The sequence below is a fragment of the Echinops telfairi genome, unplaced genomic scaffold (genome assembly GCF_000313985.2).
Source record: "Echinops telfairi isolate 266 unplaced genomic scaffold, ASM31398v2 ScPeMD7_7424;HRSCAF=8462, whole genome shotgun sequence".
Classification (NCBI taxonomy): domain Eukaryota; kingdom Metazoa; phylum Chordata; class Mammalia; order Afrosoricida; family Tenrecidae; genus Echinops; species Echinops telfairi.
This window is the reverse complement of record NW_022111324.1, coordinates 40777890-40790197: the sequence shown is the minus strand read 5'-3', so window position 1 is coordinate 40790197 and position 12308 is coordinate 40777890. Positions and strand designations below refer to the sequence as shown.

General features: G+C 39.3%; 1 protein-coding gene across 1 annotated transcript in view; it reads right to left on the bottom strand.

Annotated features, from left to right (window-relative positions):
• LOC101651436 (complement factor H-like) overlaps positions 1–10792 on the bottom strand; it is a 73155-nt gene extending 62363 nt beyond the window's left edge. Inside the window, exon 1 of the mRNA XM_045298170.1 lies at positions 10621–10792. Coding sequence (XP_045154105.1) covers positions 10621–10792 — 172 coding nt within the window. The remainder of the gene's footprint in view (positions 1–10620) is intronic.
• Between the last annotated feature and the right edge of the window lie 1516 nt (positions 10793–12308).

The window sequence follows — 12308 nt, the reverse complement described above, 5'->3', positions numbered from 1 at the left end:
TTGCTACATCGCACCCTGACTGGCTCATCTCCTCCCTGAGAGCCCTCTGCAAGGGGATCTCCAGTGGCCTACAAATGGGCTTTGGGTCTCCACTCCGCAATTCCCCCTCATTCACTATGGTAAGATTTTTTGTTCTGATGATGCCTTATACCTGAACCCTTCGACACCTCGTGATAGCACATATATCTTTATTCTTTATTCCCTCCTTCTCTCTCTCTTCCTCTTTATCATAACAGCCAATCTTAGTGAACACAAGTGAGTCTTGTTCCCCTTCCCTTTTTTTCCCCTCTCTTACTTTGTTCTCTTTGCTTCTCTCTCTGCTTGTATGATTTTCTCTTCTCCATTTCTTTCCTCTCACATGCCACTGCTGGTTCCCAGACACCTACCCTCTGCCTAGGGCAACTCTGCTCACCCAGTGGGCAGCGTGCCCCCTAAGATATTTCTGCACAAAGCATGAGTAAGTGCTACAACTAGGACAGCATGGGGTCACCTATCTCTTTATTTAATTTTTTAATTCTCTCTCCTTCACTTTCTTTTCTTCTTTTTCTTTCATTCTTAGTGTTCTTCTTTCACTTTTACATCTTTTCTCTTCTTCTCCTAGCTCTTCTCTCTTTCCTACCACAGCCTGAACAGATTCAATTGTCCTTTTTTGTTGTTTTCTTTTCTTTCTTTCTTTTTCATGGTTTTCACTTTTTTTTACGCTGTGCATCTTAGTTGTGTGTACATGAGTAGGTGTTAGTTTTCTCGACATTGTTCCTCCTGTCTTTGATTTCTTATTTTATATTTTTCTTCTTCTTTCACTCTCTTTCCTTTCACAAGCCACTAGTGGCTTCCAGGCCCCTCCCCTCTGCCGAGGGCATCTCTGAAAGCCCAACTGGGGGATCTCTCAGCCGCATTTATTGGCTTTTCAAGCAGCTGGGGAAATCATGTTGGGCCTCTTCCATATACTAAACAGCAAGAGATTCTCCCCTGAAAACAGTGGGGGCATCTCCAGCCTAAACACTGAGGCCCTACAAGTGACTGGGGGAAACACCTGACCACCACTGGTAGGACTCCACGCTACTGCGGGAACATCCACCAAAACTCCAAGGTGATCTCTCTGTCTAAGCTAATTCCCCTGGCAGCTACAGAGCTCTACACGAAGGAGGGTATACCCACATACCTTCCTCAGCACTCCAATTGCAGAGGAAAACACCACAGGCCATTCTAGGTGCTTCAAGAACTGTGGAGCCTATTTAGAGGTCGGCAAGGGAAGCAATGCCGTCGTGGCCCCAAAACAACCCCTCCAGCGTGACATGAGAGGGCTATCCAACTCACAGGCCAAATAATGGAATACTGGACGGCTAGGATAAGAGTGAAACCACAGGAAGATATAGTGATAGTCTGACCCCTCAGTACAGCTGCCGGCAGGTAGCTCATAGAAGCACTCATACAGCAGATATTGACCTACCATAAAAAATTTTCAGAATGCTTCTTGGAATCATAAAGGATATGAGGGAATCAATACAGAAAAAAGATGGTATGATAGAGGAGATAAAGGCAACACACCAAAGGGAAATGCAAGAGTTAAGGGATGAAATAACAAAACCCAGTGGCAAATTGACAGACCTTACCAACAGATTTGAGGAGGCAGAGGATCGCACCAGTGACCTAGAGCAAAACCAAACAGACCTCAGCAAATTGGAAAAGCTGTCAAATAAGACAATCAGAGAAGCTGAAGAAAGCTTGAGGGTCATGTCTGATGCTATGAAAAGAAACAATATTAGAATAATTGGACTACTGGAACAAGACACAACAAAGAAGTCAACAGTGAAAATTGCGAGGGAGTACTTAGAGGAAAAATTCCCCAGCTTAATAAATGAAAATCAGGCAACCATTCATGAACCTGAAAAAACACCAGCCAGACTGAATCCCAAGAAGAACTCACCAAGACATAATTTTCAAATTATCCATCTAATAGGAAAAGGAAAAGATCATAAAAGCAGCTAGGGAAAAGAAAACAGTCATGTATAAAGGTAACCCAATAAGAATATGTTCAGACCTATCAGCAGAAACGATGATGAAGAGGAGGGAATGGAGTAGCATATTCAAAAATTGAAGGAAAACAACACAAATCCAAAAATATATTACCAGGCCAAATTATCTATTATGATATATGGAGAAATAAGAGTCTTCCCAGACAAGGACAACCTCAAACAATACATAAAAAGAAACCCAGCCCTACAAATAATCCTTACCAATTCATTACGGGCAGAAGATAAACACTCACCGAGGGCAAATACGAGACCATCACATAGAACACTCCACCCATAGGGTGAAAAAGAGGAAAGAGTCCCAGGATAGCATCAGCTCAATAGTGGAAAAAAGGCATACATAAACCATAAACACAACACAAGCGGATAAGATAGGTTTATAGGAAAATATCCAACACAAAAGGTACAACAAGATGACATCACAGAGTCCACAGATGGTCAAAATAACACTGAACATCAATGGCCTAAACGCAGACATTAAAAGGCAGAGGCTAATAGACTGGCTCAGAAATCAAAACCCATCGACCTGCTGCCTCCAGGAGACTCATCTTAAGCCTGCAGGCAAAAACAGATCTAGAATAAAAGGCTGGAAAAAAATACACCAAGAAAATGGTAATGCAAAAAAATCAGGGGTAGCAATCTTAATATTCGACCAAATTGACCTCAAGATAAAGACCATAACAAGAGACAAGGATAGGCAATATATAATGCTCAAGGGAACAGTAGACCAAATACAAATGAGCATAATAAATATATAAGCGCCCAATAAGAGACCTGCAAAATTCATAAATCAAACACTCCAAAAGATGGTCAAAGAAATCACAGGCTCAAGAGTTTTAGTAGGTGATTTAATACACCACTTCCTGAAAAAGACAGATCAGTGGGGAAAAACTCAACATGGACGCTACAGGTCTAAACAACACAATTAAATTTTCAGAGCTTTCCATGCAAACGCTAAAAAAATTCACATTCTATTCAAGCCCATGTGACACATACTCAAAGATCGACCACATGCTGGGACACAAGTCGAGCACGAGTAAATTCAAGCACCTACAGATTATACAGATGTTTCTCTTCGACCACTGTTCCATAAGTCTGGAAATCAACAAATGAATGGTGAAGGAAACAAGGGCAAACAATTGGAGGATGAATAACTCTCTATTGCAAAAGAAGTGGGTATTGGCCTAGTTCAGGAAGTTTCTAGAAACCAATGAGAATGAAAATACCACATACCTTTGGGAAACAGCAAAGGCATTTATCAGAGGAAGTCTGGTAGCAATGCAAGCACCATGAGAAAGAACAGATACCTGTCTGTGGTTGATATACTGGCAAAAAACACACCACTTTTAGCAGAGTCAACAGAACAATCCTACTAATAGCAAAGGGAAAGAAATAATAAAAATCAGAGCTGAGATACAGGAGAAGGAAAACAAGAAAACTATGGGAAAAACTATTGCAGCTTAAAGTGGGTTCTTCCAAAGGATTAAGAGAATTGATAGACCACTGGCAAACCTAACTAAAGAAAGAAGGAACAAATTTCAATAGAAGGATAATGGATAAATCAGGGTACATTACAACGGACATTAATGAAATCAAAAGGATAATTATACAGTACTATAAAGGTCTGTATTCTAGTGAATTCAGTAGCTTGGAAGACATGCATAAATATTTGGAAAAACAATCCCTTTCTAGACGATCCCAAATGGACGTCAAGAATCTCAAAGACCTATAGCAGTAGAAGAAATAGACAATGTTATCAAGGGATTGCCCACAAAAAAATCTCCCCAGGTAAGATGAGTTCACAGGAGAATTCTACCAAGCATTCAGGGAAGAACTGACACCAACCCTACACAAACACATCCAAAACATAGAAAAAGATGGAAAACTCCCAGTCTTTCCCTGAAGCTAGTATAACTGATACCTAAAGTGGGCAAGGATCCTGTAAGAATTGATAACTACAGACCAATATCCCTAATGAACATCGATGCAAAAATCCTTAACAAAATACTGGTCAATAGAATACAAAAGCAAATAAAAAAATAATTCACCAAGACCAAGAGGGATTCATACCAGCGATGCAGGGATGGTTCAACATACGAAAGACCATTAGTATTATTTGCTATGTTGATAGGAAAAATTTTAAGAAACTAATGATAATATTGATAGATGCTGAAAAAGCATTCAATAACCTCCAACATCCATTCCTGTTTAAGACACTGAAGAAGATAGGAATTGAAGGAAAATTCCTCAATATTATATAAGCTATATATGAAAAAACCAAAACCCAATGCAGTAATCAATGCAGAAAATGTGAAAACAATTTCACTGTGAAAGGGGACCACACAAGGATGCCCTTTGTCCCCACTCATATTTAACATCGTACTGGAGGTCCTAGCTAACAACATAAGGCAAAAAAAATACATCAAAGTTATTTGTCTGGGGAAGGAAGAGTAAAAAATATCATTATTTTCAGATGATATGATTTTATACATAGAAAACCCCAGAAACTCCACAAGTGGAGTGTTGGAAGCAATAGCAGAGTGGCAGGATGCAAGATCAACAAAGTCTATCGGACTGTTATACACATTCGACAAGAGACAGAAGAAACAATTAATAGGGTAGTACCCTTTATAATAGCTAAATAGCTAAAACACCAAAATATTTGTATGAGGAAAATTACAGAACACTATTACAAAAAACCCAGAGTGACCTCAACAAATGGAAGAATATCCCATGCTTGTGGATTGGAGGACTCAATATAGTAAAGATGTCAGTTCTGTCCAAGGTACTATATAATTTTGATGCTATCCCGATACGAACACCATCATCCTTCTTCAAAGAATTGGAAAAACTGATTACCAACTTCATATGAAGAGGGAAGAAGCCCAGAATTAGCAAACTCCTCAAGAAGAAGGATACAGTGGGAAGACTTGCTCTACCTGACTTTAGCATGTATTATATTACCACAGTGTCAAAATAGTATGGTACTGGTATAACACAGATATTCAGATCAATGGAAAAGAGCTGCAGACCCCGAATTAAAAATATTAGCATACATGTAACTGATTTTTGATAAGGGCCAAAAAATATCAAATGGTAAGCTGATGCCTTCTTCAACAAGTGGTATTGGAAAAATTGGTTATCTACCCGCTGAAAAATGAAACAAGATGCTTACCTCAATCCATGCACAAGAATAAACTCAAGGTAGATAACAGACCTTGAGATAAAACCCCAAACTATTAGGGACATTAATGAGAGAATTGGGACAAACCTGAGAACCTTAGCACAGTGAATACATAGGCTATCAGAAACAGGGAAGGATACAAATACAGAGTCACAAATTGCCAAGTGGGATATATTGAAGATAAATCACCTTTGTACATCAAAAGAATTCACCAATAAAATAATAAGAAAGCCCACAGACTAAGAAAGCATCTTTATTAATTACACATCAGACAAAGGCCTTATTACTAAAATCTACAATACGTTGCAAGCTTACAATTAGAAAAAAAACAAAAACCTATTACAAGGATCTACATATGCCCTCCTCCCTGGGGGACAGACAACAGAAAAGTGGGTGAAGGGAGACGCGGACAAGGCAAGATATGACAAAATAATAATTTGTAAATGATCAAGGGTTCATGAGGGAGAGGGGAGTGGGGAGTGAGAGTAAAAATGAGGAGCTGATGGCAGGGGTTTAAGTGGAGAGCAAATGTTTTGAGAATGATGAGGGCAATGAATGTACACAGTGAATGTACACAATTGATGTACACAAATGCTTTACACAATTGATGTATGTATGGATTGTGATGTGTTGTATGAGCCCCTAGTAAAATGATTTAAAAAAATACAATTAAGGAGAAAAAAACCAAACTAACTGCCCATTAAGGAGGTGGGCAAAGGACCTAAAGAGAAGTTTCACGGGGACAGAAATCTGAATGGCCAATAGACATAGGAGAAAATATCCCCGATCATTAGCCACAAGAAAAATGTGAATTTAAACAACTATGAGATACCACCTAACACCCTCAAAGATATCCCAATTAAAAAAATCAGAAAGAACAAATGTTTGAGGGGCTGTGTGGAGATAGGAATGCTCATCCACTGCTGGTGGACCTGTAGGTATGTACAGACATTATGAAAATCGATTTGGCAATATCTAAAAGAGATGGAGATTGAGCTACCCTACGACCCAGTGATCCCCCTACTTGGTGTAAACCTAGAAGAGGCAAGATGCAAACCAAGGTCAGACATCTGTACTCCAGTGTTCATAGTGACACAGTTCACATTCACAAGAAGTTGGAAACAACCAAAATTTCCATAAACAGACGAATTAATAAAAAAACTGTGGTGCTTACATCTAATGGAGTACTACGCGTCCCTAAAATGCAGCCATGAAAGATTGAAGCACATTGCCACATGGGACCAACTGGAGGAAATCATGCTAAGTGAAGTAAGTCAAGCACCAAAGGACAGTACAACATGAGTCCTCTGAGGTAAGCTTAAAAAAAACGGGGCATAGGGGTAAAGCTACTATATACATATATCCCTGGAGTGAGGTCCAGTAACTATGTCAGGGGCCAAACCCAATTGAGGGATACATATGGCTCCCAACTAAATAAGAGGGGAAAAGAAAGAGAAAAATCTGACATGGGTTGTGGGGGAGCAGGTCACTAATCCACCCAAGGGGAAGGTATTGTTTATATTTCCACAGGAGAGGGAGAGAGAGACCAGGCTTCAACCTCATGCACCAAGTGGTGAATACAACATACCAGGATGTACCAGGGAATCAATAAAGACGTCTGTGGGGCCAGCCCCAATCCTAACTATGTGGGCACCCCCACCACCACCACACACACACACACACACACACGAATGCTCTTCAGAGGACAGCACTGGGGCTAAAGCTTGGGGAGAAGGGAGCATCAGATTAGTGCATGCAGGAGAAACTCAAAGGGATGGAGAGGAAGGTGAGGACATCTTGGCCCACCAAGTCCTAATAACAATATTCCTGCTTGGAGCAGACAATACACGGGGAGGATCTTAGGGCTGGCCCCACCATGGGACATGGCGTCCCTCACTGAACTATGGTGCTTCAGGGGACAGCAATGGAAACAAAGGGCGGGAATAGTGCACTATCTGGCCCCATCACCCTAGGGTGAGGCACTGATGGCATGTAGGGGGAGCAGACTGATGAAACCCCCGGGGAACACCAAAAATAGACTTGAGAGACAAAGTGTGGTACCCCATCAGACTCGACTGGAAAACACTTGTAAAGGCGAACAAACAGAACTTGAGATAATTTTAGGCTTTTCCATTTTTTGTCAGTGTCTTTCTTTCTGTTATTGTTATTTTGTGTTAATTTTTGCTGTTGTTGTTGTTTTGTTAGTTTTGACTTCCTTTGTTGTTTTATTTGGCTTTGCTTGTTTTTTGCACTTATTAATGTATCTGTATGTCTATCTAGATAAGATAGGCGGTATAAATAATTCAGAGATGAAAAGAACGGTATCAATGGTTCTGGGGTTATATGGGAGAAGAGGTGGGATAAAGGAAGGGGATGGGGAGACCAACCCAGGAGCAAGGGAATAAAAGTGAACTAAAATCAATGGAACGAAGGTCATAGGATGACTTGTGGGGCTCAATCAAGGGCAATGTAGCAGTGAGCAATTATTAAACCCTCATGAAGGTTGCACATGATGTTGGGACAAGGGGGAAGTTAAAAGGAAATCGAGGAAAGAACCAAGAGTCAAAGGACATTTATAGAGGCCTACATATAGGTATGTACATATGTAAATTATATATATATATATATAAATGAAAGAGGACTAGAACTATCCACTCATATCTATATGTTAACAATTAAGGTTTCAGATGGGCATTGGGCCTCGACTCATGTACTCCCTTAACACAAGAACACTTTGTTCTAACAATCTGGCATTCTGTGATGCTCACATTCCTGACACAAACTCTGAAGACAAAATGGGTGCATAAGTAAATGTGGAGAAGAAAGATGATGGTTCCCGGCTATCAAAAGAGATAGCATCTGGGGTTTTAAAGGCTTGAAGATAAACAAGGGGCCATTTAGCTCAGAATCAACAAAGCCCAAATAGAAGAAGCACACCAGCCTGTGAGATCATGAGGTGTCAATGGGATCAGGTATCAGGCATCTAAGACTCAGAATAAAACAATACCCAAGGTGACTGGGGAAGGGGGCATGGAGTCGAGACTCAATTCCTCTTTGTAGGCAATTGGATATCCCTCACTGAGGGGCCACTGGGAATTGCTGTATAGCACCGATGAAACTCATAACTTTCCTCTAGTTCTTTGGTGCTTCCTTCATCCCACTATCATGCCCTCAATTCTACCTTACAAATTGGATTAGACCAGACTATGCACACTGCTATAGATAAGAGCCCGTAACACATGGCATCCAGGATAGATAAACCCCTCAAGGCCAACAAGGAGAGTAGAGATAACAGGAGGATTTGGAGAGAGTGGTGGTGGTGGGGGAGCAGATCACAAGGATCAACCTAAACCCCCTCCCAGGGGGATGAATAATGGAAAAGTGTGTGAGGGGCAACAGAGGACATTGTAAGATATGTAAAAAGCAACCTGTAATTATCAAGGGTTCATGAGGTAGGGTGAGCAGGTGGGAGGGAAGGAGGGAGAAGAAACGGGGAGTGGATATCAGGGGCTCACGTGGGAAGAGAATGCTTTGAAAATGATGATGGCGGCATATGTGGAAAGGTGCTTGACACACTGAAGGAATGTATGGATTGTGATTAGAGATGTAAGAGCTCCCAATAAAGATATTTTTTAGAAAAAGAAATGAAATGGCATATTGCAATGGTCAAATTTGCTGCATAAGACCTTTTTTATTTTTATTTATTTATTTTTTAAGACCTCTTTAAAATGTTGGAGGGTAAGATGTCACTTTGAGGACTAAACTGTGCCTTACCTACACAATGAATTTCAATAACTTTAAATGCATATAAAGTTTGACAATGAATAAGAACTATTGTAGAAGAAGTGATGGATTTGAATTATGGTGTCAGAAAAATATATTAAAAGTACTGTGTACTGCGAGAAGAATAAAAATCCTGTCTTGGAAGAAGTAGGGCCAGAATGCTCTATGGAAACAAGGATGACAAGACCTAATCTCATGCTCTTAGGGCATGAGATTATCAAGAGAAATCAGTTCTCAGAAAAAAGGATATCATGCTTTGAAAAGCACACAGTGAAAAACAGGAAGACATTCAAGAAGATGGATTGACACAGTGGTACAACACTGGGCTCAAACTTTAACAGTTGTGAGGATGGCCAGGAGCTGGCTGTGTTTGGTTCATTGAACAAAGGGCCACTTTGTTGTTTTGTGTTATCAAATCAGTTCCATTCCATAGTGACCCTAGGCACAATTGAAGGAAGCTCTGCCCGGTCCTGTGTCATTCTCACAATTGTTCCTATGCTTCATCCCATAGCTTTAGCCACTGTGTAAATTAACTTGTTGAAGGCTGCCCCTTCACTTTTCCCAGCTTGATTTCTTTCTTCAGGGACTGGAATCATTTGTTGGTATATCCAAAGAATGTAAGAAGTCTCACCATCCTTGAATCTAAGAGCCCTCTGGCGATACTTATTCCAAGACAGATTTGTTTTTCCTTTTGATCATCCACTGTACCTTCAATGTTCTTCACAAATGTCACAATTCAAACACATTGTTTTTTCTCTTTGGACTTCCTGTTCAATGTCCAGCTTGGTTGCATTGCTTGTGGATCCAGGCAAGGTAAAATCTTTGACAAGTTCAATCTTTTCTACACTTATCAGGATGTTGCCAGTTGGTCCAGTTGAGTGGATCTCCGTCTTCTTGACATTGATTTGTAAACCATACTGAAGGATGCAGTTCTTCATTTTCACCAGCATTTTTTTCTAGCCTTCTCTTTCAGCAAGCAAGGTTGTGCTGTGATATCTGCATATCACAGGTATTTTAGAAGTCTCCCTCCAAACTTGATGCCACATTCTTCTTCATATAATCCAGTTTATCAGATTATTTGCTCTGCACTCAGATTGAATAAGAATGGTGAGAATATACAACCATGAAAGACACGTTTCCTGATTTTAAAGCATGCAGCATTCACAAGGTTCCCATGAGTATAATGAAGTGTTCTAGTATTCTCATTCTTATCAAGGTTATCTGTCATTGTTGTTGTGGGGTTTTTTTAGTCACACACTGAAATGTCTTAGCATATTAAAAAAAACAGAAGTAAACATCTTTCTGGTATTCTCTGGTTTCAACTAAGAGCCATCAGACACCAGCAATGATATCCTTTGATCCTTGACCTTTTCTGAATTTGGCCTGATACTCTTGCAGCTCCCTATCGGTATAATGTCATAACTGTTTTGGGGTGATCTTCAGCAACATTTTACTTGCTTGTAAAATCCGTGATATTTCTCCAAAATATGAACATTTTTCTGGATCACCCTTCTTTGGAATAGGGACAGGCATGGATCTCTTACAGTCAATTGGCCAAGTACCTCTCTTCCAAATTTCCTGAATGCTCCAGTGCTTCATCAGCTTGTTGAACCTTTTCACTTGGTTTTCCATCGATTCCTGGAAATGAATTTTTACAGGAAGCTTGGACTTCTTCCTCCTGTACCATTGGTTTTTGCTCGTAAGCTACATCTTCAAAAGCTGGGAATCTGACTAGCTCTTTTTGGTCCAGGAACACTGTATTGTTTCGATCTTCTTTTGATTCTTCCTGCATCCTTCAATATTTTGCCTATAGAATCTTTCAGCAATGCACCTCAAGCCTGGAGTTTTTCTTGAGTTCTTTCAGTTTGAGATATCCTGCACACGTTCTTTTTTGTTTTATAACTCTAGGTCTTTGTAAATTTCTTTGCAATATTTTACTTTGTCTTCTTGAGCTGCTATTTGAAATTTCTGTTCAATTCTCTCCATGATTTCTTTCCTTTGCCTTAGTTACTCTGCAATTAAGACGTCTTTAATGAATGTTCTCTTTATGGTTTTCGTTCCACTTGAACACATTTATAAAAATAACCTTTGTATAGAAATTCCAACAATGCTATTAATAATTTGATTACTGAAAGAAAGTTAAATATTCTTTGAAATTCTTTTGTGGGAATTCTACTAATATACTTCTGCTGTTTTTTTTAATCATATTCAGATAGCTAAGTACACATATGCTTCCTCTTGGAATTGTCTCAATAAAGCTTTCTTTTTTCTAGTATGAAGTTATATAAATATATAGGTTCCTAGGTAATCTATTGTCTCATATAATGCTCAGATTATTAGCCCAAACAAAGTATAAGAACCATATGTTTACATCATCTGATGCAGCAAATGTATTTGACAATATCTAACACCCAACCCTAATAAAAGTTCTCAAGTAGAAAGGATTAGAAGGGAAAGTCCTCAAGACAATAAAGCCAACAATTAAAATATCAATAGCCAATATTACATTCAATGGAGAAAAACTGAAAGCATTTTCACTAAATAAGGGAAACCAATGTGAATGTCTTTCAACCCCACTCTTACTCAACATTGTGCTGGAAGTCTTAGCCAGGATCAGAAGAAAACGGGAAGAAATCAACGAAGTACAAATGGGTAAAAACAAAGTGAAACTTTTTCTATTTGTAGATGTCATGATTTCATATAGAGATATGATTTCTATAGATCATATAGATGCTATGATTTCATATAGAGAGAATTCAAAGGGCTGCACAATAGAATGATTAGAAACAATTCAGGAGTTTAATAGAGCAGCAGAATATAAGATTAACAAGCAGAATCAATGGATTGCTATGTACCAGTGATGATAATACTGAAAAAGACATTTAAAAAACCAGCATTAACAATAACTGCACAAAAATTGAGAAATGGAAGAATATCCCATGCTCATGAATTGGAAGACTCAATATAGTCAAGATGTCAGTTCTGCCAAAGGCACTATATAAGTTTAATACAATCCCCATACAATTACCCTCATCTGTCTTCAAAGAAATGGAAAAACTTATTGACAACTTCATACGAAGAGGGAAGAAGCCCAGAATTAGCAGAGAACTCCTCAAAAAGAAGGACTCAGGCTTGCTCTACCTGACTTTAGCACATACTGTTGGCAAAACCGCATGGTATTGGTACAATGACAGATACTCAGACCAATGGAAAAGAACTGAAAACCCAGAAATAAAATCATCAACATACAGACAACTGATCTTTGATAAGGGCCCCAAAAATATCACATGGGAAGGTGATGCCCTTTT